General features: G+C 49.2%; 9 protein-coding genes across 9 annotated transcripts; 4 read left to right on the top strand and 5 right to left on the bottom strand.

The window, feature by feature from the left end:
* Positions 1–38: 38 nt before the first annotated feature.
* Positions 39–1,655, bottom strand: N7533_005249 (hydroxyacid-oxoacid transhydrogenase; the record flags this gene model as incomplete). Its single annotated transcript, XM_057101899.1, has 3 exons — positions 39–1,045; positions 1,108–1,166; positions 1,234–1,655. The coding sequence occupies 3 exons, from the start codon at positions 1,653–1,655 to the stop codon at positions 39–41; spliced, it is 1,488 nt and encodes a 495-aa protein (XP_056961529.1).
* A 2,911-nt stretch (positions 1,656–4,566) lies between these two features.
* N7533_005250 (uncharacterized protein) lies at positions 4,567–4,849 on the top strand (the record flags this gene model as incomplete). Its single annotated transcript, XM_057101900.1, has 2 exons — positions 4,567–4,579; positions 4,671–4,849. The coding sequence occupies 2 exons, from the start codon at positions 4,567–4,569 to the stop codon at positions 4,847–4,849; spliced, it is 192 nt and encodes a 63-aa protein (XP_056961530.1).
* A 1,203-nt stretch (positions 4,850–6,052) lies between these two features.
* Positions 6,053–7,534, top strand: N7533_005251 (arylsulfotransferase family protein; the record flags this gene model as incomplete). Its single annotated transcript, XM_057101901.1, has 1 exon — positions 6,053–7,534. The coding sequence occupies one exon, from the start codon at positions 6,053–6,055 to the stop codon at positions 7,532–7,534; it is 1,482 nt and encodes a 493-aa protein (XP_056961531.1).
* A 1,288-nt stretch (positions 7,535–8,822) lies between these two features.
* On the bottom strand, positions 8,823–9,921 carry N7533_005252 (uncharacterized protein; the record flags this gene model as incomplete). The annotated part of the gene is made up of 2 exons (XM_057101902.1): positions 8,823–9,432; positions 9,503–9,921. The coding sequence occupies 2 exons, from the start codon at positions 9,919–9,921 to the stop codon at positions 8,823–8,825; spliced, it is 1,029 nt and encodes a 342-aa protein (XP_056961532.1).
* Positions 9,922–11,157: 1,236 nt separating this feature from the next.
* N7533_005253 (lactoylglutathione lyase GLO1) lies at positions 11,158–12,248 on the top strand (the record flags this gene model as incomplete). Its single annotated transcript, XM_057101903.1, has 2 exons — positions 11,158–11,191; positions 11,269–12,248. 2 exons carry the CDS (start codon positions 11,158–11,160, stop codon positions 12,246–12,248), a joined length of 1,014 nt encoding a protein of 337 aa, XP_056961533.1.
* Positions 12,249–12,800: 552 nt separating this feature from the next.
* N7533_005254 (transcription factor domain-containing protein) lies at positions 12,801–16,111 on the top strand (the record flags this gene model as incomplete). Its single annotated transcript, XM_057101904.1, has 8 exons — positions 12,801–12,887; positions 12,973–13,055; positions 13,170–14,174; positions 14,243–14,451; positions 14,504–14,636; positions 14,697–14,921; positions 14,980–15,135; positions 15,211–16,111. 8 exons carry the CDS (start codon positions 12,801–12,803, stop codon positions 16,109–16,111), a joined length of 2,799 nt encoding a protein of 932 aa, XP_056961534.1.
* Positions 16,112–16,783: 672 nt separating this feature from the next.
* N7533_005255 (sugar porter family MFS transporter) lies at positions 16,784–18,428 on the bottom strand (the record flags this gene model as incomplete). Its single annotated transcript, XM_057101905.1, has 2 exons — positions 16,784–18,150; positions 18,218–18,428. The coding sequence occupies 2 exons, from the start codon at positions 18,426–18,428 to the stop codon at positions 16,784–16,786; spliced, it is 1,578 nt and encodes a 525-aa protein (XP_056961535.1).
* Positions 18,429–20,625: 2,197 nt separating this feature from the next.
* On the bottom strand, positions 20,626–22,731 carry N7533_005256 (nucleobase cation symporter-1 family protein; the record flags this gene model as incomplete). The annotated part of the gene is made up of 7 exons (XM_057101906.1): positions 20,626–21,093; positions 21,149–21,691; positions 21,761–21,942; positions 22,011–22,023; positions 22,086–22,322; positions 22,443–22,513; positions 22,632–22,731. The coding sequence occupies 7 exons, from the start codon at positions 22,729–22,731 to the stop codon at positions 20,626–20,628; spliced, it is 1,614 nt and encodes a 537-aa protein (XP_056961536.1).
* A 1,318-nt stretch (positions 22,732–24,049) lies between these two features.
* On the bottom strand, positions 24,050–25,884 carry N7533_005257 (FAD-binding oxidoreductase; the record flags this gene model as incomplete). Its single annotated transcript, XM_057101907.1, has 4 exons — positions 24,050–24,223; positions 24,295–25,137; positions 25,179–25,560; positions 25,628–25,884. Coding segments are annotated over 4 exons (1,656 nt in total), but the record flags the coding sequence as incomplete, so codon positions are not given.
* Positions 25,885–26,606: the final 722 nt, after the last annotated feature.

Consider the following 26,606-nt stretch of genomic DNA (forward strand, 5'->3'; position numbering starts at 1 on the left):
GCATCATGAAGTTTCAGATCGATAATTTTGGGACCAGTTTAGTAGTCCAAAGACTCTTCCAAGAGACCTCTTAGCTCTCCCTTTTCAGCCTCAAGCTCTTCACTCAAGTTGGGCGCAAGCATAAGGACTCGCCTCTGCGGAAGGGTACCCTCAACAAGTCCCTCCAAATCCGAAGCCTTAAATCCGAGATCCTTAAGACCACGAGGCTGATCACCCAAAGAGGCCAAAAATTCAGCGATCGCAGCGCCAAGAACCTCACCCGCGCTCTCCCGCTTAACGTTAGAGATATCAACACCGAATGCCTCCGCAGCAGCAAGGTGACGATCGGGGTTAGATGCAGCGGTGAACTTGAACACGGCCGGCGCGGTGACGGCGACGGAAACACCGTGCGGAATGATGGGATGGTCGACCTCATATCCGGTATGTTTGTATCCAGGGTTCTGGCTGGAAATAGGGTAACTCATACCATGGCAAAGATGCACACCTGCGTTTCCGAAGCCGATTCCTGCCAGCGTGGCGGCCAGAAGCATTTGAGACTGCGCTTCGTGGTCATCTGGGTCGCGGACCGCACGTGGGAGATATTTGACGGTACTGCGGAGGGCGTGGAGAGAGAAGATATCTGAGATCGGATTTGCGCCCTGGTAGGCGGGCCGGTTGATCGGGTTTGTCGGGCGTGGAGTACGCTCGTAATATGGGATAGCGGTCCAAGATTCAAGGGAGTGGCAGAGCACATCTAGGCCCGATGCGGCGTGGACGGCGGACGGCATGGTGCGGGTGTTGAGCGGATCACAAATTCCGAGTGTAGGCTTCAGATTGCGGTGGGCAATCCCTGTCTTTGCCTTTTTGGAGACGAGGTCGAAGATTGCTGTGCCTGTTGTTTCGGAGCCTGTGCCTGCTGTTGTGGGCACGGCGACTAGAGGGAGCAGAGGCTTGTCGACGGGAAGACCCTTGCCCAAAGGGGCGTTGACGAAGTCAAGGAAGTCGGCTTCGGGGTAAGCGTTATACAGGTTCATGAGCTTTGCGGTGTCGATGACAGATCCGCCGCCTGTTATGGTCCGAGGTTAGTGGGGGTTGTACTTTATATTTTGGCCTTCTGCCTTGACGTACCAACTGCCAGGAATGCGTCGGGTTTATAAGGCTTGGCGAATGCAATAGCATCCCTGACTCTGAAGTGGTTCACGCAGTTTTAGCCATGCTTTCTCACCCACGATGGATTGTAGTGTAGAATCTTACGAGCTGTCCTTGGGCTCGGTCCGAACCTTATCATAGATGGTGAATGCAATTCCTTCCTTCGTCAGGCCCTCTACCGCTTGCTTCATGGCATCGAGCTTGCTAACATTGGAATCTGTGACAATGCACACGCGCTTGGCGCCCATATTCTTGAAGTCCATGCCGACCTCCTTGGTAGAACCGGGACCGAAACGGATACTAGACGCGGCCATTTCGAAAGCGTATTCCTTCTCGCGCGAGGGGTCCACGGGGGTAGCCAAGTGCCGGCGGACCGTGTTCAACATTGAAGGGGTCTTGTGGTGATGGTGGTGATTGGGGTTGGAATGGCAAGGGCAGTTGGGTGGATGGGTGTATTGCACTGTGCGCAACAGATTCAAGGCGCGATTCGCGGCCGAAGGGGCCACTCTGATTGCTGGAGAGACCATTTTGGGCTGGTGTGTGGTGATGTGTGGAAGAGGGAAGTGGTAGAAGTGAAGAAGGGGAGGTTAAACCAAGCTTGGGGAGCGGTCTATTTCTCCAATTTCGCGGGGGAGCGGGGGAATCGGGGGAATCAAGTTCGCACAGAACTCCGAAGTGCCTGTCAGCCAATTACTGTCCAAGTTAATTATGCCCAGTCTCCTGCTTAAGCTACTATTTCTCCAATTTCAATTCCAATTTGGGGATTGACTCTTCTCCACCAACTTCAGTGCAACCAACTGGTGCGTCAGCTGTGCGCGAGTTGACTGGGCCGAGGTTCATCGGCAAATGACATCAGCACCGAACAGTTCGGAGAGTAAACTTGGGCCTAATACAATTAGTAATTACCAGCGAGGAATAATGGCCCAATAAATGTGGGGAAAAACGCAATAAATTCGTATATTGAAGACCACTTTTAGTTCTAAAAGAAATTAAATTAACAGCCCGGCGCTCCCTCTCGTAGGTGGTGGAGCCCATGATAAATACTAACTAGTCGTAAAACAATCACACGCTGCCACGATTCCATTCAACACAAAGACAACTTTAAGTCTTGAGTCAATGGTTTCACGCGAACATTACTTCCTCCCGGTGGAGTTCCATTCGGCCAAAAGATCATCGGATCAGAAGGTAGTAGTGAAACTGGGTGTCCCTGGAATGGGTCTCCAAAGACATCAGTTAAATCATAATAAACGCTTCCAGTAGTCTCATCGACATTGTATGCAAATACTGTCTGGGGTGAACTATTGAAGAGTCCGCCATCCACTGTCGTTACTTTCAAAGCTATGCCGCCGGTCTGACGATCGACACGAAACGTCTCCGTGAAGTTCGCCCACCGAGGAACTGTTGTTTCAGGCCGAATTGTTGACCCCACTGACCAGACATATACCGGAAACGGACAAGAGTTGTATATAATTGCTTGTCCAACACGGGAAACGTGGCTGTCTGGACTCGGAACAGTTGGAATTACCGGCAGGGTGACCGACGGATAGGGTGTAGATGATGGGAATGCACCGTAAGGTACTGGGTCATCGCGATTGTTTGCAACTCGAGTCCCCGGATGGGAGAGAGTCAATCTGGCGAGGGCAAGAATTGAAAAATAAAAGTTGAGCTTCATGATGCTGCTTTCTCTGTGGATCCTGGGCTTATAGATCTGAAGTGAAGAGGTTTAGCACGCTTTGGAGCCCTGGAGGATCCCATCGCGTGGAATAGCGATTATTTTATAGCTCGAGCACCATCCAGAGCCACCATGACTCAATGTACACACGCAACTCTAGGGATATTATCAACAATGCAAGGCATGCAACATCCTCAAGGGCGTTGAATAGCGTTTTTGGCGCTTCGATGTGGGCTGGTCTGGGGCTGCCACTAAATGAATACCAAAGAGCATATGTCGCCATCCGAGAATGGATACCAATGTCACGATGTGAGTAATTTGAGACTTGCGACGCCTTCCGACCCTGAGTAACTGCCTTTCATTGGACATGCCACCTTGCCGGGGAAGTTGTGGCTGACAGCCTGAAGTCCAAGGTCTCGAGGAATGTGAAATCGGGTATTATCGCCCAAGCAGCAAATTTGCCCAGTTGTTGAGCACTGGTCTCACAGCGGCATGTGGCTTGTTTTGAAAATTCCCCGACAACTTTAGCTAGAATTTATCAGCCGCGGTAACCTTCAAGTTTCGGCCATTGTTATTTTTCCATAAATAAATTCCACCTGTTTCAGTTTCTGGTCTTAGGAGTATTATGCTACCACCAGCTTGGCATTATCAAGGCTTAGGTGAAAATGTCAAGGAACCTGCTCGAATATCGCTAAGGAATGAAAAGAGAGAAAGTGGTAATATGAAGAGGAAGAAGCGATCGAAATTACCAAAAGATGACATGCTTTTTTGAGATTATTTTTACTTGATTGCTGATGCACGAAATGGCAAGGTCGCACTACAGGATTTGGTCAATAATCCTATGCTCATGTTGAATACTGAGCAGAGCCCATGGTCGGAAGGACTTATCCTTCCAGTCTTACATCTTGCTACAGCCCATGCCACTCAGTCGTTTTAATGACAGGGAAAAATTGTGATCTTACGAGCATTTAGCTGTCTGTCGGGTTTCAGTCGTCAATTGCAAGGTTTCTGTACAAAGTTAGGTCTTGCAAAATGCAATCTTCTTGAATAAACCTTTTGTGATAAGGAACGAAAGGTTTATATTACAAGCTTCCAGCTCACCCATCAAGGTTTATACTATAATTTGAATATAGATTTACCAGTACCACTATCACGGGTACTAGAATTAACTTATGGAGCAAACTAGTACTGGTAGCTGTCTACGCCCGGGTTAGGTGCATAGGCAGGCACGGAAGGGACAGGAAACCTGCTAATCATGGAAGATAGTCCTTTCTTAGAGTGAAGCAAACCACACTTCGTCCACTTCTGCTCCAAGCATCGCAACTCATCCACACATACTCGAGGACAAGGGTGTCACGCTATTAGTACATCTACGACGATTTTGACAACTACCGAAACGTTTTCTGATGGGTACTCTATTATCGGCGACTCGGTCAGCCTGGAGGTCACCAACCGCCTATTTCTCTATGAAGAGGGCGAGGCACCCTCTACCGAAAACGATGACTTGAAGAAGGACGACATTGAGATCCAAGACAACAGTTTTCAGGAGCCTTTGCGTGTCAGACCCTATTTGACCAAATCAAGACCCGGCAAGCTGCCACCGAGTCCGAAGTAACAAAGGCTGAAAAGGGGAATCATGGCAAGTGGTCCATTCTGTTCGACCCTGCTGATTTATACCTCATCCTAACCCCACTTGAAAGAGGAATACAGCAATACCACCTTGGATACAGAGGCCCGAGCTTTTGGATGGCCTGATGTTCAAGAGGATGAAGAGGACGGGTATGAGGAGAGTAAGTCCGAACTTTTCCGATATGAATACTTTTTTTCATCTGCCCTGCTATGTGATATATAACATTGTTTTGGATAGCAGATCAGACGACAGTGGCCCTGAGCAAGACCATGAATGATAATATCGTGTGGCACGACTTGGAAAATACGCAAGGCCCGGACGAGGAAGACGACGAGGAGGAATATGAATTCTTTTTTCATATTTTACCTTTTGTCATTGCGTTTCTTTCCTCTTTCCTGAAGAAGAAATTCAATGAATGAAAGCCTGGCATCGTCATCAAATTCCCAAACCATTGGGCAGGTAATTTGTGGTTTTAGATATACTAGTAGTAGTGTGGTACTTTTATCTGATGGGGCTAGAATCTTAGTGGGTCTATCACATCTCAAAGGATTGTTACTCGAACTAGTGCGGCCGTCTTACATACAGACAGTATCTGCCAATATTATACAGAGTATAATTCCCTAAAATCCACCCTGAAAGGCCATATAAGTGAACGTGAGAGAGTGTTGGAATGCAACACTTCATCGGTCGACCTTGAAGCAGCCAGTGTCGCATTTACGATGATCGCCGTCGGTCAGCGAGAGGAAATTAACTCTTCCGCTGTTCCCCTCTTCGTTCCGTCGCACACGCCTCTGCCCTTTTCTTCCATACTCGGCTCCGCGAGAGCCTCCCACATCAGGCATGTCCCGAGCCGATCCTTCGTCAGGGGCTTTTTGCCGCCGCTCTTCCCACGGATAACCGCCATTTGGAACCGCCAGTCGCAATGCTTTGTGACCACCCCACCCCACACCTGAACAACGGCACAAGACCGGAAGGCCGGCGGAAGAGGCTTGTTCTTTCATGCGAGTGACGACCGAAATTGGTAATCTCATCCTCAATGCGCGAAGTGCCGAACCACAACGATCGGCAAGTCGATCCCTTCACCTGGCTACGCTATCCCGCCAATAGTGCAATCTGGTTGGTCCCTGATGTTCCGCGCAATCTTTCGATGCAATTTCCTATAGTGAATCAGCCTGTCCCTCGAGGGGCTGAGGCAACGTCGTCGTCTCAGCATGATCAATACGATTCCTGCCCATGCACTGGGAAAATGAAGTGATAGGCCCTTGATGGCGAGAGCTATGACGATTCATTGCCGAGTACCCCGACTTTCGGGGTGCATGGTGGATTGGAGTGAGCCCGATCGGCAAAATGAAAACTGGCTGGCCTATGACAAGATCATAACCCACCATTCGACAGGCCATGGCAATGATCTTCAGGGCCCGGTTTGAGAATGCGGGACGTGAAGTGGCAATGTCGTACTATCCTTATATCTGATTTTTTTTCTCCCGTTTGTTTAAAAACGTCACTGTGCCCGAAGAAGTCAAATTCGCACGCCTTCACAGTTCTAACTATCGTCATTCTTTCATTTGAGCCTCATTCGTTCGTTTCGGAAGTATACCTATCGTATACTACCACACCCCAAAATGATGCCCTGGTGGTACACTGCCAGCAGCACGCTGCTGTTATCCCTCGGTGCCGCAGCCTGGGACTATTCGACTTACAATTCGACCGGCTTCCAGCCGCCCAATCTCGTGGTAAACAAGACCGGTACCACCGAGCCCGGCTTTATTTTCCTAGGTCCTCGTGGTGGTGTGCAGACCGCTGGCCAGGCTGCGCTCATCTATGATGATGAGGAAAATCTGGTTTACGAAGGCCCCGAAGAGGTTACAGCCAACTTCATGGTCCAAGAGCTGAACAACGAACCCGTTATCACCTTCTGGGCTGGCGATATGATGGACATTGGCTATGGCTACGGCAGCGTGCACATTCTCGACAGGAGCTACAAGGAAATCTACACTGTGACATTGCAGGGCGCCTTCGTCACTCCAGATAACTCGACCAAGGATTCTTATATTGATCTGCACGAGAGTCATATCACTCCCCGGAACACTCTTCTTGTTACCGCATACAACCTCACGCAGCACGATTTGACTTCCATCAACGGCAGCTCATCGGATTGGATGCTCGACAGTCACTTCTACGAGATTGACATTCCCACCAACAAGGTTGTCAATTCATGGAGTGCCTTGGAGCAGGAGGCAGATATCCCCTTGACCACGTCTCATCAAAAGCTTGGTGGTGACGTCGGCACTCAGGATTCTCCCTACGATGCCTACCACATTAACGCCATCACCACCACCAACGATGGCTATCTCATCTCTTTGCGCCACATGTGGTCGGGCTATTACATCCACAACAATGGATCCGTGATCTGGCGTGTGAGCGGTGAAGATGGTGGTGACTTCAAACAGGTCGGCAATGCTGGCTTCTCGTGGCAACACGACATGCGCGTCTTCAACGAGACCGACGAAGGACTGGTTCTGAACCTTTTCAACAACGCAAACACCCCGACCAATACTGAGTCTCCCACTACTGGTGTGAGCTTGGCTATCGATCTGACCAAGAAGACCGTCACTAGCCTTCGTTCTCTCAGCGACCCTAACGACTCCATTCACTCTGTGAGTCAGGGAAGCTACCAGCTCTTGAATGAAACCAACGGCCATGTATTCATGGATTACGGTTCCATCTCAAAGGTCAAGGAGTATGATGGCGATGGGAACTTGGTGCTGAGTGCTCAATTCGGCGAGGATAATGCAGTAGCTTCATACCGAGGCTACAGATGCCAGTGGAGTGCCGTTCCGTTCTGGTCGCCCGTGGCAAATGTCACTCGCACCGCCAATGGCGCTGATGTTTACATGAGCTGGAATGGTGCGACTGACTACGATAACTGGGTCATCTACTCTGGTGCCTCGAATGATTCAGTGAACAGCCAGCAGATTGGCTCGGCCAATCGCACTGGGTTTGAAACTATGATTAACCTGACAAGCCTACCAACTAGCCCCATCCATGTTGTCGCCCTTCAGGGCTCAACTGTCCTCGGTACATCCGGTGACATCTCTTTCTAAGGAGATCCCTATCATTTCATTCTCTGTATATACTTACTTCGTCCCGCTGGGGCGTGAATAAAGAGATCATTGCCATCTCAGGCTCCAAGGTTCTAGTGTTTGATAATGCATTACACATAGTCAAAAAAGAATTCTTTGTTCAAGCTCAGATTCGGGCTCAGGTTGCATCTTGCGCTTCTTTACAGTCTGGCGAGGCATTTTGAGTGGTATTACGGCTGATAGAGAAAAATTATTTCAGTGAAATAAACAGGACTAGTTCTAAAGAGCAACTTTTATCAGCAGTTTTTAACACATAGTCCAAAGGGATGAATAAAGGAAATACTTTCTTTGAGAAAGCCTCTCTCATGCTGCTCGAATTCCTCAACTTCGATTTCTTTCAAAGCCGCGTTCAAACTTGAACTTCAAAGAAACAGATAAAGCCAGATGAGACTGATCTGCTTCGGTAGTAGGCCCGAGTTTAATATCGAGGTTGGGACTCATGAGCGAATGATTGGATGGAGTCTATCAGGGACAGCCTCCAGTGGGCAGTTGGGTCGCTTTCATGGTAGACATGAATCGTCTCGACGCTGCAATCGGGGAAAAAAGTGGACTTCCAGCTTTGAATTGCGTGCCAGGTCCAGAAAGACGGATCTTTTTGCCCTTTCGACGGTATAAACATGGTGGATAGATGCCCGATAAGTTCTATGAAATCGCAGCCCCCTGAGGCCACATTCTAGAGTGGGGGCCTTTAAGATCAGATAAATGATAGGCGGGGCATCGCTGAATGATGGCATCAAACTGAACGCCTCAGCGGTGTCAGCGATCCAATGCGGGATGCGGAAAGGAGAAAGTTGAAAATCGCTAGTTCAGATGTTGTGTTTGCCCAAAACCCTCCAAACTTGAACGCTGAAGGCTTCCCATTATACGACTAGTACTTGCACACTCTCTTACCTACTTTACCTACTAAGTAGTAGTTGATCTACAATCTCCGAAAAGGGCACAATCATTGTAACTTGGGTACCTACGTACGTAGAAGGGTTATTTACTTGCCACATTATCTGATTAGGGGTTGAAATGGCAACTTGAACCCTGTGTCGCGATGTGGAAGGAGATCTCGTGCGAGTCTGTACACTGGCTTAAGTCCGGGCCCATTAGCTATTCAGCGAATAAATGTTCAATTTTTTAGGTTGTCATCAATTCGTAGTGAACACATTCGCTCAGGTTTGTAAAATATGCCTCGCTGAAACATTACGTCTCACAGATATCAGACCAAGACTGGCATCCATCATCATGTCACACCTCATCGTTATTAGAAGTCCTCCGGGCTGTCTAAATCGTCCAGTTTTGATCCCAAGAATCTTCCCAGCGCGGCGCATTTCGACTCCAAGGCAAGCAAGACAGATGGTGAGGCGGAAAGGTTCAAGCTTGCCAGTCGTGCCAGGTCTGCACTTCGATCTATCTCATGTTGCGTCTCGTTTCCATCACGCGGCGGAGGGTTGGGTGATGGTGGTGCGGTTGGAGTGCGGTGGCCGTCTCCTAAGCCGTCCGAAGCAGTGCCGTTGCTCAGATCGCCCGCTACGGCTCCATCTCCCCCGATATCACCATTCCCATTTGCCGTGCTAGCATCCGGCTTAGAAGGGCCGACGGCGGCCAGCAGAACTTTGTCAGCAATCCGTGTTACCACGGCTACCGAGTCGTCGAGCTCGAAGACGATTGAGCCCACGTCACCGAGGGACATGGACTGGGCTGTTACGTAGGAGGACGGATGGCTTGCGGGGTTGACACCAGTTAGATTCCCGCTGGAGGCGGTCTTTGCGTAGCACGTGTAGGCAGCACCGTAGGTGGCGCTTAGGTTTCGTAGTTGGCGGGATGACAGGGTAGATCCGTAGGCAAACACCGCGCCGTTTGTTGCAAACACGCTGTAACAGAAAAAACATGAGCTTGGAACGGAACAAATTTTAAGCCCGGGGCAAAGTAGCAGGTGCTTACAGAATTGTGTTAATCTCTGGCGGGGACAAGTTGTCCTCCAGCAAATCACCCAGCGCCTCCGAGTCGAGCATCTTGATATCAGGAAGCCCGGGAATCATGCTGCCGGTAGCGTCTGGGACGGTCCGTGTAGGTGCTCGCAGTGTAGTATCGGATTTCTCCTTGAGGGCTTTGAAATGCGCCTCAACAACCGACTCTTTCGGGGGTGTCCACGAGCAGTCTTCTGGGAAGAAGAAGCAGTTGTCGCTGTAATCCTCGTCGTCGTGGTCGTATTCGATCGGTTCGTCGGTGCAGTCGAGGAGATTTTGCGCGCGCTGTGTATGACACCGGGCCCAATAGGGTATGAATGGACGATCGGAGTGGGAGGGGAGGTCTGATTTGTCGAAGAAGTTGGAGACTGGAAAGGGTTCGAATTCAGCCATCTTGAGACCCATGAGGAGAAGAGGGCACGCGACAGCGCGATGCGTCCCTTGGCTTGGCACAAGTATCAAAGAACAGGGGCACGAGGGCAGTGTTATCATAGCGGGCTTGCAGGGGAACACAGGAAGGAGGAAGACGACGGGGTGATGATTGGCATTGACAGAACGCAGGACGAGGCAGTCCAGATGACAAGTCTTCAAGAATCCCGCCGTGTCCGGGTGGCACAGGGCCGGCTCGGAGGAAGGAGGATAATTTATAGCAGGAGTCAGGGTAGGACTGCAGTCATGAGATGCGCTGCGAGGCTCCGCGGCAGAGGCGCCACGAACATCGTGGAGATTGACATGGAGGGGGCAGTGAGAAAATGAGAACGTGTTGACGAGGGGAAAGATGATTGGAGGAAGGGCGATTGACTAGCAGGCGCATGCCTGACAGCTAAGCGCGGAAAGTAAAAGAATTGAAGAAAAAGAAAAGAAAAGGGCCCAGGAGCGTCGTGGGTTGTGTCAGGGAGAGACACGAAGCCGGGGAAGGGTTGAAGGCCCAATGACACGCGGCGATCAACGGTGGATGCGGGGGCGCACGACTTGTGTGGAGTGCAGGGAAGGCAAACGAGAGCCACGAAGGAAGGGGGGAATGGGGCAATGGAAGTAGGCGAACAAGGAAAGGGGGAGAATAAGCAAAAGAAAAAGAAGAGGAGAGTATAGACCTACCTGGCCAATGCGGAGGGGGTGGAGGTTGGAGGAGGAGGAGAAGAGGAGAGGAAGTTGAAGAGGGGAGAAGTTGAGTGGAAGGTGGAGGAGGAGGAGTGGTGGTGTTGTTACCGCAGTGCCCTCAGCTTGCATTCTATGGTATGCTACTACTATATGCCCAGTTATTATAGTACATGGCATTGTTCTGGATTTGCAAATATATTATCATTAATTATAACTATAATATACTATGAATATACTATACTATTATACTATAACAAGTTAGAATTAATGATAATAGTTACTAATACTCTTACATGACCTCCCACCGCGTCATGCCCCACTTTCTCCTCACGGACTTTTGCTTTCTAATTGCCCCTCTCCCCTTTGATCTCATCATGTTCACCCGTCTATCTTCAAGGGTCCTCACTCCTTTTCGTTTCCCCAGACTTTCTATAGCCCCTGTCACAAGTATGCTTCTACCACCAAGATCCGCATTCTAATATTCTCCTCCACCCAATCACTAACCGACATGCAGCCCGATCCTTCACCATGGCCTCCGATCCCTCCACCTATAAGTTCAACCGTTCGTTCCTCTTCCCTCGCCACGTTACAAATTTCTACAATCTACCTGTCTATGGTACTAATTACCATGCCATACAGACACGATGTTGCGGGTCAAAGACCCCCAGCGTTCGTTGGAATTCTACAAGTTCCTTGGTATGAGCGTGGTCATCAAGATGGACGTTCCCGAAGGAAAGTTCACCAACTACTTTCTGGCCTACACCGGCCCTAAGTCTCTGAATGGAGATTCCCACTTCACCGATCTCCAAGGTACCGTCGAGCTCTGTCACAATTGGGGAACCGAGAACGATCCCGAGTACAGCGTCGTCAACGGCAACACCGAGCCACACCGAGGCTTCGGCCATCTCGCCATCTCCGTCGACAACATTGAAGTCGCCTGCAAGCGCATCGAGGATGCCGGATATAATTTCCAGAAGAAGCTGACCGAGGGTCGGATGCGACACATCGCCTTTGCGAAGGACCCCGATGGATACTGGGTTGAGATCATTAAGCGCGCCGAGGAGAATCTGTCCACCACCACGGACACGGGTTCCTACCGTATGAACCACACCATGCTGCGTGTCAAGGATGCTGAGGCCAGTCTCAAGTTCTACCAAGAGTCTATGGGTATGACCTTGGTTCGCACAGTTGAGAACCCGGACAACAAGTTTAACCTGTACTTCCTGGCTTATGGAAAGGCCCCCGCGGACGGCAAAACCTCGGACATGGAGGGTCTGCTGGAGTTGACTTGGAACTACGGCACCGAGAAGCAGGAGGGTCCCGTGTATCACAACGGCAACACCGCACCCCAGGGCTTCGGTCATATCTGTACGTTACCGTGTCATGTTGTTCTTCTTGAATCCTATCTTTTCTGTTATCGTGCTGACAGTGATTTCCTCTCAGGCATCTCCACCGACGATCTGCAGGGCGCCTGCGACCGCTTCGAGTCCCTTAAGGTACCTTTCAAGAAGCGTCTTACCGATGGCATGATGAAGAACATCGCGTTCATCCTGGACCCCGATGGATACTGGATCGAGGTGATCCAAAATGAGCGAATCAAGCGCACCTCCAACTGGTGAAACGCCGATGTACCTATCTAGTAGCATATATAAGTAAAATTGTACCCAGAGTGTGACCGTCGATGCGCGGGATCAACTTCTTTCAATTGGACGAGAAGAATACCTAGGACCGATATACCCTAAACACACAAGACTCGGGTCCTCTCAAGCCCCTCCCGACCATGTCGACTCGCATTGGCCATCTCGGAGCCATTGCGATCACCAGGACAGACCGAATGGGGGCTCGGCTTATCCCCCGCGCATCTCATAGGCGGGCGCGCCAAAGGTGGAGTAAGCTTCCCCTTCTCCCCCGCCCCCCCCCAGACGAACATTTCGCTACTCCATACGAATTTCGCATTGAAACTCGAACACGTTTCCCGATTGCTTAACGATGAATATGAATCCAGGAGTCTGACTCGAAATGACTTAAAACGCTCTATCAATTCAGCGGCGACGCAATCTCCCCAAGCGCGAAGCCCAGCGCAAGAACCGCCACCCCCACGGTCTATCCTTTCGCCGTCGAAATTCTCTCCGCAAAAAGAAAAGAACAGACGCAGGAACTGCTTTCCAACCATGTCGCCGGATCCTGATAAGCCTAAGAAGACACCGCGGAAGCATGTCACCACCGCCTGTGTCCCTTGCCGGGAAAGTAAAATCAGGGTAAGCCTGCAGCACTTTCCTTAAGCCTAGATCTTGGACCTAGGAAGATTGGCGCAAATCTAACATGTAGAGTCTGATCTTGCAGTGCGATGGTTCCATGCCGCATTGTCAAAATTGTGAACGGAAGGGCAAGGAATGCAAATATCAACATGGCGACGACAAGCGGAAGTAAGTTACTTACTCCTTCATGTTCCTTTAATTACAATAAAATAGCGGTGGAGAAACACCATGTGGCCAAGAAAAAGTCTTGGGTGCAAGTTCAAGAGTTAACAGGGTCTACAGAGTATCTCTAAGAGCCGCCACGGAGCTCTTTTCAGCAAGAATTGACCAGTTATACCAATTCATCCAGGAGCAAGGCCTAGTGCCCCCTCCAATGGACCCAGAAGACGAGGCCGGCATGAACAGAGTCTTGGACACACTTCAAATCCCTCGGGGAGTCACAAAGAACTCAGCCCTCTCTGCGAGCGACCAGAAATCAGCAGACGAGATAAGCCCGCCGTTTCATCAGAGGCCATCCCCGACAAGTAGCCCGCCGCGAACAGCTCTGCCGGGGCAATCCCAACCCTCGGTCGAAAAGGAGAATTCCAGCGTATCGCCATCGCACAGCAGTGGCATCGTCGCGAACCAGCAAACCGGGGTTTCACCCTCTGTGGAACCCTGGAACCCCTACAGTATGGTGCGGGGTGCGCCTGACAATCAAAACTTTGTGCATTGGGGATTCTCCCTACCCAACGCAGAAAGCCTGGAGAACATTTACGCGAATATCAATGGTGGATCAGGGATGATGGCCAACGCCGGTCTCAGCCCAGACACTTTCCAACTTGGCATGGACATGGTCCAACAGCCAGGCGTGTTACTGGGCCAGGTGCCGACAAATCCATCGCACCAGGACCACGATTCCGACAGCGACGAGGAAAACCCGGCCGAGAGCGACGTCATTGAGCAATTGTCTAATCGCATCGGGACTTTGAAAATCGCCGGCGATGGTCATTTGCGCTTTTATGGCGCTACCTCGAATCTCAATTTGGTTGATGTTTCGGCGACACAGCAGCGGCAACGGCCCGATGCGCGAACCGTGCGGCATGATGGCCAGGATATCCTTAATCATCTTCGCGTCGGTCAGCCGGTTGATCAGGCTTTGGAGGATCACCTGGTTGAGCTGTTTTTCACTTGGCAGAATCCGAGCATTTATGTCGTGGATAAGGCGATGTACATGACAGCGCGAACGAAATGGCGGGAAGAATATGACGATACCCCATTTTACTCGGAAGTTCTTACCAATGCGATGTGAGTATTGAAACATCCGTGACTCCAAGTTTCTGATTATAATGTCGAATTGCTAATATGAGCGACAGGTGTGCAATTGGAAGCGCTTTTGAAGCGCGCTATCACCCCACCTTTATCACTTTTCCCAAATCGTTGGCCGATTTCTTCGCAGATCGAGCGAAAGCTCTTTTAGAAATCGAACTAGACACACCTTGTGTTGCGACTGTGCAGGCACTCGTTCTTTTGAGTTGCCACGAGGGTGCATCGAACCGTGATGCTCGTGGCTGGCTTTATAGCGGTAAGTGACCCTCGCTCCCATACTTGAGCATAGGTTTCTCATTAATCAATAGGCATGTCAATGCGGCTTGCATTTGATCTTGGATTACATTTGGATATGACGACCTATGTCAATAATGGTGAAGTTAGCGCTCATGAAGCGGACGTTCGACGAACAGCTTTTTGGGGAAGCTATGTCGCTGACCAGTGAGTGTCATATTTCTCTTCGTCATTCCGAGTTGATTATACATATGCTTATTTTTGTAGCTTCTGGGGCTTTTACTTGGGCCGACCATTTCGGATGACTGCAGGAGACATTACTGTCCCGAAACCTGCATCCACGATTGGCGCGGATAAAGACGCCATCTGGCACCCATACGGACTGCAGAAAACACCAGATCCCTTTGGAGACGGTCTTAGGGATACCACTGAACTGATTTGCCGGCAATTCGTCGTGCTATGGGAAATGATTTCCCCCGTGGGACATATCTTGTGAGTGGAACCATGCTAGAATTGTTCTTGTTTATATCTAACTTCAAGTTCTCACCAGGTACGGCTGCTCCGATATATCTCGACACGATCTGCAAAGAATTACATTCCAAGTGACAGAGGACCTTTTCGCCTGGAAAAGGAATCTGCCCTCTACACTCGAGCTCGATATCGATGACGATGCAACACCGCGACTACCCCATCTGTTAATACTCCAGTGAGTAATGAACCTAATGAACCAGTCAACCAGACCACAACGCGTCGGCATTCATGATTCTAATCTTTCTCACAGTATGCAATACCATCAAATCATAATCTTCTTCCACAGACCATGGGTATCGAAGAATTACATCCAACCACGCAGTCCCCGCCAAGGACCAGGCTACCACCACGCACGACGCATGTGCGTCGAATCAGCAACAGCGATCGCCCGGCTCCTCCACATCTACGAAAAACACTACTCCTTCCGCCGAATGAATAACCAAGTCGTGGCGATAATCTTCAGCGCCGCACTGATGCTCCTCTTCGTCACCGTCTCCAGCTCCCCACTCATGCCCAACAAGCCCGGCGAAACCAGCCAACCACACCCGCGCAACGCCGAAATGGTCGCATATCTGAATCTCTGCTTCCGCGCCCTCGACGAGCTCGGCCAATCCTTCGAAAACGCGAAGCGTACCAGGGACTTCCTCGTTACTCTGCAACGACGGTGGCAGGCACATATGCATCGATCAGGTCCGGCCTCGAAAAGACACCTCAGCAGCGCGAATCTTGCTTCCTCCGACTCTAAAAAACACTCATCGGCTCGTGACCCGAGTCGTCATGATAGTGTTGCATCCGAATCCGTGCGCAAAAAGTCGCGTCTATCGAATACGCTCGATCTCTCCCAATCGCAGCAGATACGGGCTTCGTTGACTGCGCCTTTTACTGGAAGCGCATCTTTCGACACTCATCAAAAGCATGACTCGAGGCAGAACCAGTCTGATTACAATCAGCAACAACAACAACAAAAACAACCACCCTTTACAGTACCTTCCGACGATCTCAGTTGGAATTATAATTCGGATCTCAATGCCATAAACGCTATGGCAGCACCGCAATTCACGAATGACCCGGGTATGCTTCCCGATCTCGGCGATCTGGAGGGATGGTGGTCTCCGACCGGTAATTCCGGACTGGGCGGACCAAATTTATAGAATAGAAGGGTACTAGTAGTCTGGGTAGGGTGCATAGCATATGATAGAATTGGCTTTTTTCAACGCAATAGATTAATTGTATATTTTGGAACATCCTTCGAGTCTGTGATTATCTAGTCAAATCCGGCCGCCATGATATCAACCACCCCCAAGTGGTCGAGCAGTAACTCGACTATTTCATCTTCCTTGGTCTAGTGGTCATGATTTCCGCTTGTCATTAACACCGATAAGCGCGGGAGACCGGGGTTCGATTCCCCGAGGGAGAGTTTCTTTTTGCCACTTTTTCACTCGCCTAGTGGGGTGGGTATTCAGGACTCAGGCTTGTTTTTCTTGGTTTGTTTGGATTTTGAGGTTTCAAGAGGGGAGTTGTGGCTTCAAAGTTGAGAAGAATTGTGGCCAACGGATAATGCTACTCTACTAATCATATTTCTATTTTCGATGCAAACTTTTCGACTCTAGTAGTGTATACTACTCTATGACATCAAGAATTTCAATCACATGGTAAAAAAAGAAACCTTCACTGCCCAGCGTTGAAAGATTGAACGGTGTAGACTGCCTGCCATTCGTCCCCAGATGCGTTAGTAGCGGTGGATGCATGGCATGAGTTGAAACTCCCTTCCCCAACTTCCAAGAACCTCACATCATTGAAGCTCACACACGCCCGCGGGTGAGTTAAGCTTTCACATCCATCTGCAGACCATCACTTTTTATTTCGACAATATCTCCCGACTCCCGGACTTCGCCAATATGCACCGTTCGCATTTTCCGCTGCATTGCACGCGCCACACGAGGCGGATCGAATACATTCTTAGACTGCGCAAAGATCTCATCGATCTCCTCTAGCGAACGATCCTTCGTCTCAGGAAAGAACAAATACACACTCGGTACCATGAGAGCATTGATGACCGCGAAGATAATATAAAAGTGACTTCCGATCGTCGCGAAGCCCACGGGTGTTATCACGGCCAGGAGGAAATTGAACGACCATACGGTAGCGGTGGATACGGCGTTAACAGCAGCACGAATCTGCAGAGGTGCTATCTCAGCCGCGTATAAAAAGGTCAGTCCCGCGTACCCGATTGTCGCGATGAATTGGAAACAATAAAGGAAGACGACGGCCATGGCTAGCGCAGCTGTGTTATTGGCTGCGGATGGTGAAGTCGTACCGGCGAGTCCTGCCATGCACACGGCCAAGGCTGCGGCGCTCCATATGAGCAAAGGTCGCCGCCCGAGGCGGTCGATGGTGTAATAGGCAAGCCAGCCACCAAATGGCTGCGTGAGAGGCATTGCCGCGGCGATAATCCGTGAATTCACGGGGCTCATTCCGAGGTATTGTTCGAAGATGGTTGTGGCGTAGAAGGTAATGACGTTGATACCACACATCTGCTGAAACATTTGGCCCGTGGCTGCCAGGTATGTGCGATGGAAAAGACGTTGCTCTCCGTTCGTGAACATGTCCTTCCACGACCCTGTTCCGCAGTGAGAAAGCGATGATTCAATGTCGTATACGCCATCGTTCACAACATCAGAGTGCTCCTCCACGTCGAGTAATGCGGCTAAAACCTGTCGTCCTTCGTCCACTCTGCCCTTTTTGATAAGCCAGCGTGGCGACTCCGGTAGCATTGTGATAAAGACGATTGCGATGATCGAGAAGATGATTTGGAAGGCAAGAGGGAACCGCCAGGAGACGGAACTTTCTTTCACGAAAAAGAATCCCAGATCAACCCATAGAGCCAGGGCAACTCCACTTCCGACGAAGATCCCATCAATCACCACATTGGATCCTCGCATATGGGCTGGCGAGATTTCGGACTGCCAGACAGGGACAGTCGCGACGTATCCTCCAATCCCTACCCCTAGAACTAGTCTCCCAACCACAAACTGGGCAAGTGAGAATGAAGTTGCCATGAGAATGGCGCCGATGATAGTTATAATGTTCGATATAAGAATGACCTTCCGGCGGCCCCAGCGATCACCGAAGAATACACATGAGAGAGCCCCGAAGATACCGCCGACAGTGAAGAGAGACATGACGACACCTGGTTAAAACAAACATATCAGTCAGAAAACATCGGAAATCATACTAGTCCAAAGTAATTTGCCAACCTTGAATCTGTGAATTCTTTTGTTGAACCTCCCCGCTTGTATGAAGCGTGTCGATGCTGGGAAATTGATTATTGAACGCGGTGAGAGTTAACAGGCCACCCGCCACGCTCATATTATATCCATAGCAAGTAAAAGTAGGGCACACAACTAGTATGAGAGTTGCGTGGAGGAGGGCATTTCCTCGAAGCCCAAGAAACGGTTTCAGACCCATGTTAGCAAAAAGGCATCAGATATGAGAATCAGGAACTTGAAGAGAGCGTCGAATTGAAAAGCGTGTTAAATGGTAGATTATTTGGCTAGCTGACGGGTTCATATAGTTTGACATAGAACTTGCTTATACAAACCTTGGATCTAAATCGTACCCCCGGACATGTCGACTGGTTTCCCGGGTAATACTATCGACTGTTGATCAATGAGATACTCTCTATGCTAAAGAATACAGCCTTACCAACTTGGGTACTCGGAAAGTCAATTTATTCTCCACATTGTTTCTGAAGGCCGACTGGATGTCGAGATATCAAGCCCCATGTAAGCTTTGGTTGCGTACCTCATTCTGAGACCGTACATTTTATGGCTCTCGATGTACGGAGCCCACAGATCCAGCATGATATCAAGAGCTATCAAAATATTTTCCAGGCATTTGAATCATTCTTTCTGATGATTTTGCCAAAAAAGTAATCACTACGTAGTCTAAGAAAGGCGACTCGGCCCGCATGGCCCTCCGAAAGTCAGTTACGGAATGCCCACCCTCAGGATATCGGACCCGAGCGATCCTCTCGGAAACCAAAATTGAAAAACCTGTTTGATATCATCTTCTTTCTAGCTCCGCTTAAACAGTATAAAGGAATTAAATGGGCCCTATTGGTCCCAGAACCCGGTTTTAGTAGGCATCTGTAGCGGGTCGTGGGCCCTGAGCTATATCATGGTACCCCGGGGTAAGATGATGGAATATGAGACAGTGGGGAGCTAGGTATCGTTCCCCGGGAATGAGTCGGAATCGGCCGAAATCTAATTGTCACCGAAAGTATGCTATAGCTTTTTTTGAATGGTTGAAAATAATGTAGCCGACAGCCAGGGGTCCGTCGTTCCGATCTGGACAGCCCACTCCATACCAGGGCTCAAGTAAATCTCGACCTATTACGTGATTCGGACTATATGCTGTCCTTTAAGAGTTTATTCAAGCGATTATGGACCCCTTGTAGATTTTACGCGGCTTGAGATGTATCTAACGAACATCAGTAGGAAGTTCTGAAAACCCGCCACTAGCATCTAATAAGCATGATGTCGGGCACCATTTCCAGAATTAATCATGCGTAGAACCGGGCATAGATTTTCAGACCCCTTAAAAACCTTGGAAAAATTGTCTCAAGAGCCTTTCAAAGTTCATCTGTGGATTTAGAGCTTGAATAATGAACTCATGTCTAATATCATTTTTCGATCCTAAAGATTCAACAAATCTCCACCCCCGCCCCGCCCCCGACGCCCGAATGTGGAGCAAGACTGTGTACAAATTATAACCGAGGGGCTTTAATGCTGGAAGTAATGATTATTTTAACTGAAAAGGATCTCATGTGAATTTTTGATTGATATGCTCGGGGAAATACTCAAGGAGAATGTAAATGATGAGCCCTAGGCTGTTGCTTGACTGAGGTCGAACGGTGCTGCAATTACCCAGTACCCTTTCCAAGTATTTTTAAGCCTAGCATGGTCTGTAGTAGTATCTGAAGCTCTTTGCCTCCTCAAAAAAAAAACGAAGCTAGTGATGTCGTCTGGTGACTTAGTTGGGCCTCGGAGCCGATTGGTTGTTTCTATCCCCTGACCCCAACGCCAAGCAACAGGCTAAAGTTTTAGCTCGGATAAATTACTCGATAAAAACTGTCATGCATCCGAGGTTATGGTGCAGATCCCGAGGTGTTATCTATCCATTACTCGATGGAATTTCGTATGAGAAGCTGACGTTGTAGTTATTGACAGTCGAAGAACTTAATCGATAAATCAAACCTTAACAAAGGCCTCATATATTAGAGCCCTGCATAAATATTTTCCGCGGAGACAAAGTATACCTCCAGGGGGCAGGGTATTCAAACTTAGACTTCTGGCCACAAAAGGACTCGGAAGGGATGGCGACTGACGGCGGATCATGTGAGGCTGACGGAGGATCAGCTCATCCCAACCTCAATGAAATTCGATGATATGAAATCATTAGAAGTGCGCTAGATTTGTTTTGAGCAGCTTCTTGGTTACCATCGTGTCAAAAGAAAATTCTTATTGGAGACTTCTAGGGTGGATTCAAATCACATTTGGTTACTTGTTTGCAGTTCGTAGTTCGTAAAATTCCGTATATTTCTGGCGGATGGATATCATTTGCCTGGTTATCTGAAAGACAGTTCGCACCAAATCCTGTTCCATTATACATGCTCCATGTGTTCCGCTCCTTCCAGTCCCTCTTTCTTCATCTCCAAATCAGATAGAGGCGACACTTCATAAGGGACTTCGTTCCAAGACTTGCTAGTCAATGGGAGAGGCCACAGGATGGCTAATATCCAGTAGACTCCCCCGGCGACTAGGAATCCAGTGAAGTAGTTGAGATTATAGATATATGCAGCACCTGCAGGAACCTTTGCACCAACGGCGCCTGCAAACCCAACGATGTTGATCAAGATCCCACAGAAGTAGGCGGCATAACCATGCCACGAAACTCCGTAAATACCGTAGTAAGGGCCCTCTTTCTGTGCACTGTATAGCTTCTCGATATCGAGATAGCCTTTGCGCACTAAATAATAGTCGCTGCTCATCACTCCGGCGATAGATGATAAAAACACAGAATAGGCAGAGAGGTAAATAGTGAAGTTGTTCGAAGATGCAACCAGAGTCCACTAAGCTTTATTAGAAGCTTCCCCAAATAAAACCAACATTCCGAATGTAACTCACAGGACACATGGCCAGGCCAATAGCAGCGCAGAAATAGCCGCCTCTTCGAATTGTGCAAAAGCGAGGGAGGAGCGCAGTCAAATTTGTACCCGCAGATACCGAGTTAGCGGCGATATTCGTTCCTAACTGAGCCAAGGCAAAGCCACTAGAAATAACGAAGATACCAAAACGTTCAGCTGAGGTCGCGTTTTCTAGGAACATCCCTAACAAAGTTAAGGGATTCCAGACAGGCTGATTAAAGATAACCGTTGACGAAGAGGAGACGATGATGCCGATAAATGATGTTATAGCAAAGCCGACCGGAATTGTTATAAGCTGCGGCAACAGAGCATCTTGTGGTTTTCGAGCGTAGCGTGCAAAGTCAGGGTTATTTATCACAAGTGCAGCGAAGTTGGCGATACAATTCATAATACTTTTGATAAACACCCATGCGAGAGTGCTACCCTGTACAGTATTAGGCTGGGTGATAATTGGGCCCAGACCATGTGCACGAGCAATAGCCCATCCGAAGAACGCAATGGCGCAGGCAGGGGAGAAATATGCCTTTGGGACGAGAAGGTCAGATTAAGCAAGGAATGAAGCGACAGAATAGTCAAACAGAGATAGGTTTACCTTCACGGTGAAGAGATGTCGGATCTTGTAGATCGGAAACCATAGAGCAGGGAGTGAGAATAGCCAGAATAAGAAAAAGCTCACGAACTGCTGAGTAGTGACACCAGCACCTGCAGGGATAGTATTTGGTAGATTATTGTAGCTGGGCCAGATTGATCGAATCATCAATGTGACACATTCACCTAGGTAGAAAAGTTAGTATCATTTTATGCATCTGTTAATACCCCGTCCTTCATCACGATCAGCGTACCTCCAAGATATGTCTATTTGGGAGATTTTTGTTTAGTATAATGCTCTGAGTCGTAACAGGCACAGAGGAGCTTACCTGGACGCCATACCATATAACCGCCATCGACGCACGATTGAGGATCGGCCAGAAAGAACCCCAAATTCCGAAGGATGCACGATTCGCTACCGCAAATGGGATACGGTAAATCGCGCCGATTCGGCCAATTAGGCAGACAAAAAGACCAGCGATAGTATACCCAATCCAGACACATAGCCACGATTGCCACCAGGATAGGCCATCGACTATCATGGAGGACGAAATCATCCAGGTATTCTGAGGCGGAGGTTAGAGTAGTTTTGAGAAGCTCCAATTGCACCTTTGATGCGAAGAAAATCAATCCGAGCGGTCGGGAATCATTCAATTGTTCAACAAGCGCAGTGGGAAGAAACGCACGACGTTCAATGAATCTGCGATCCAAAAGGCAACGAAATTGAGCCATCTCCATTGACGGCGATCTGGATCGACTATTATTCGCAAATATAGATTAGCATGGAAATCTTGAGTCAATTCTTTTCATCAGAGCGAAGATGAAATTGGGAGTGCAGGAGAAGTGCGGTGACTGGATGATTCGCATTTTCTTACCTGGCCGAAGGTCGTCATTTACCAACATGAGCTGGGCTGTTGAAAGCCCAGGCTCGGTGGGGGCTTGGATCTTTTCTATCACCTTCTTGAACCGACCCATCTTGTTCAAGTTTGAAGCGGACAAGTTGTCTAGAAATGAATAGGCAATTGAAGAAGAATGGATTGGATCGAAAGTAATTGCTTAGAGTCGAATGAGATATCAGCTCACTGCATCAACGACGATAGTCGAGAAAAGGCCGAACGAACAGAATGTTCTCCTCTTATAGAAAACCTGAAGGCTGGATACCCCAACAATTGAATCCACGGGGAAGGTCCACAGTGGATGATGATGGTAAAGATTGTCAAATAATTAGTCGGCATTCGCCGAAAAGCTATCTTTGTGAACTCTAATCCTAGAAATTTTCCTTGGCTCTGGGCCGCTTGTGGGAATTGACTTGTTGATCCGACGATTTTACAGCCTATAGGAAGGCGACTCTGTTGAAATGGCCACCCGTAAATGCGGAGAAAAGGCGGGGTAAGTACACCGATTCTTGGAACTATCTAGAACTGGGGAAGTGTTCAAACTTGGACAGTAGAGGATAGCAGTCTTTCTCGACCTTGGAATACTCAATGCTACTACACCGTAAATGAAATTGGCTCGCCACATCTTAAGACTAAACCGTCGTTTAATACTTTGCCATTAGAGAGACGTAAAGATAGCAAGTCCCGTCTGCAGATACATAAACCCAGACCTCTTTTTCTCATCTCTCTTTACTTTTTAACATCATCTGGGCAAACTCCAAGATAATCAGTCATCAAAGCAGTGCTGGATGTCGGCATGCCGGTCTCGGTTACTATGAACCCGATTCAATCAAAACTGTAATGGGTAGTGAGGGGTTTCCATGAGGCCACTTTAGCTTCCCGCGGAAATCAGAAAGCACAGGCCAAGCTTAAGCCAGATCTACACCACTAATGCAGAGAAGTATGAGGAGAAATGATGTTCAATAAACTAGTATTCTTCAATTATTAAATTCTTCTAAGTGTACTACAAATTACATGCCGAACCCGTAAGATACCACATAAGAACATGACTGCACCGCAAACTTGAAAACCTGAAGCCACAGCATTCGTGGCTGCTGATTCTAAATGCATTGTACCTATTTACCACCAGTAGCTTATACATGATTCCAGGATGTGGGAGCCTCTACATCTAGCACCTGGGCACTTCCTCGGCCACTCAGATGCGTAACTCTCCTCTCGTGTTTCTCGGACAGGGTTTAGCACTAGTTTAGGTACGCCAAATGGTCAATCTCGGTCTCGAACGGTCAATTCTATCAAATATCTTCGAAATACATTGCCGAGCATGGCATATCGCTCATCTGCAGCTGATGGTTGCCGGTCAACTAATATACAGTGCCTAGCTAGACCCAATTGGGCTTTTAATTTCCAGTCTTGCACAGTCGGCCATTTTCAAGCTCCGTCCACGCCTCCGAGCCGACGGCAGTTCTGGCGTAGAAGATGCCATTGGGGTCATACTTGGCCTTGATCTTCTGGAGCTTGGCATAGTTCTCGCCATAGAAGACCTTCTGGAAATCGGGCTGGCGGAAGTCACCCTATGAATAAAAAGAGATGGTTAGCTCATATCTTCCAGTGCTCGTGGTTAAAATCTTGAAACGGAACATACCTCGTTCATATAAGCACCAGAGTCCGGGGACAACGCTCGCAGTCGTGGGATGAAGTCTTCGGTCATCTTGCGCTGGCGCTCCAGCATCAGAGCGGGATCGTCCCACTCCCACGGTGTGGTGAGGGTGGTGTCGATGAGCGCCTCACGCCAAGCGGGCAAAACGGCGTTATAAACGTCCCCCGAGACTTTCTTTGCAACGCTTAGGCCAACGCCAATGAAAGTGCCGCCGTTCTCGTTGATGTAGCGATAGGCGTCCACCAGGGCCTTGTTGTTTTTCTGGACAACAGATCGTGGGACCAACCAACCGCCGTACTGTGCTGTTCCAACCTCGATGGTGCCTTGCATGTCCTTAAACTGGCTATAGTAGCTATCATATTGACTGGCCGTCGAAGTGTACTCAATGCCAAGCTTGTCCAGGCCATTGAGGAAAGGCTTGAGCATCTGCACCAACTTTGCGACAGGGATATTCGGCGCAGTGATTGGAGAGATCATGAAGCTAGTGTTGGTGTAGTACCAGACGCTCATGGCGCCGGCGTCGACGATATCGGCCAAATAGGTGTTGTAGAGCTCAACACCACGATAGAAGGTATCCTGGCTGATGTTCGCATTCGTATAAGTCAGGTTGAATCCAGAGACGGGAGTGCCTGGGTGCGCCTTGGAGGTCAGCGAATAGACGATTCCATAGGTACCGGCGCCACCACCACTGAGAGCCCAGAAAATGTCGGAGTACTTGTTGTCGCGAGTGGCCGTGATGAAGTTTCCCTTGCCATCAATGACCTCCCATTTCAGTACTTGATCGGCACCGAGGCCATAACGAGATGCAAGGGCTGAGTGGCCACCACCCTGAGTGTAACCACCAGCCAGACCAACGGTGGGGCATTCACCCCGACAACTTGTAAGCCGTTGGCATCGGCAATCTCATACGCTTCGAATCCCTGGATTCCAGCGCCCATGGTAATGGCCTTGCCGCTGTAGTGGGCATCCTTGTACGAGTGAAGTTCCAAGTCCTTCAGGTGGTGCGTCCAGATTGCGAGTGCACCCGCACCAGTGGATCTGCCATTGTAGTCGTGGCCTGTGTTCCGAATGACCAGACGGATATTATACTTGGTCGCGAACTTCACAGCTTTGGAAATCTGAGTTGGGGTGGTGACATTCACGCTGTATTGCACATAGTTGCCGATCGTGCATGGCTTCGAGACAGGGTGGAAGGGATCGCATGTACCATTGGCAAAGAATGGGGCCATGACCGAAGAAGAAGATTCATAGCTGCGGAGATTAAAGATGAGCACTGAACTTCAACAATAGAGAATCTGGGATATGCAGGGCGACATACTGTTCCTCTGGCAATAACCATCCATCCTTCAGGACCTCGCACGTCTCGGCATTGTAGTTCGGGGCGTGACAGGGCACACCAAGCGGGACAGTCTTCACGAGGCGTCCGTCAATGGTCTTATTGAATTGGGACCAGACGTTGTTCGATGGCCAGCATGCATCGCTGGGGAAGCAACGGCAGGCGGGCGAAGCTGCTGCCAGTGGCACCGCCAACAACCAAGAAATAAACGCTGCACGAGAAAACATCAGGGTGCGATTGGCTAATTGAACATGTACGTTCACCAGACCCTTCCCTCCGGGACTTAAATATTACGAGATCTCATCCAGGGGGAGGAGGGGGAGGGTCGAATCTCGCTTAGAAGATTTGAGGCCAGCAAGGTGATTGCGGCTAATGCATGCTTTAACTGGGGTTGGGATTTCAAGCCTGGGGCTGTGTCAATTGGCTAGTTTGCCCCATCAAACGGCCCTCTGGTGTCCCAAGCTCCGGGTATACCGAAGCCACGAGGCTACCAAGCCCCGGTAAAATTGATTAAACTGTAATGAAGCCGGTGAAATAGATAAATTAATACTTAGTAGACTAACCACTTTCGGCAAGCGGACGACGCTTTATTCCTACTTTCTAGACCAGATGCAGTACGGGGTTTCTTCGTCGAATCGCTTCTATCGCAGTGGACCACACAGAGTATCACTATGCAGTTCGATCTAACTAAACAGGAGTCGGCCCGGGGGGGTCCGGGAATTGGGGGCCATGGGGCCATGCAATTGAACGGGGTTCTTTTGACTCCCATCTCTCGGGCGCACAAGAGAGTTGGGAAAATCCCGCAGGAGAGGTAGCATTTGAGAATAAAATTTCCACAGGATCTGAATCCCTGTCACGGCAAAGCCAATTATGGAACTAATTGTTCCGCACAAATCTTGGCCCCTATTGCTTGGCCACATGCATAGTGATGCATTCTGTTATTTTCAAAATAAGAAAGATC

This window comes from Penicillium manginii, assembly GCF_028828005.1.
Source record: "Penicillium manginii strain IBT 31320 chromosome Unknown utg000004l:1.0-7231830.0:1.0-7236170.0, whole genome shotgun sequence".
Taxonomy (NCBI): Eukaryota; Fungi; Ascomycota; class Eurotiomycetes; order Eurotiales; family Aspergillaceae; genus Penicillium; species Penicillium manginii.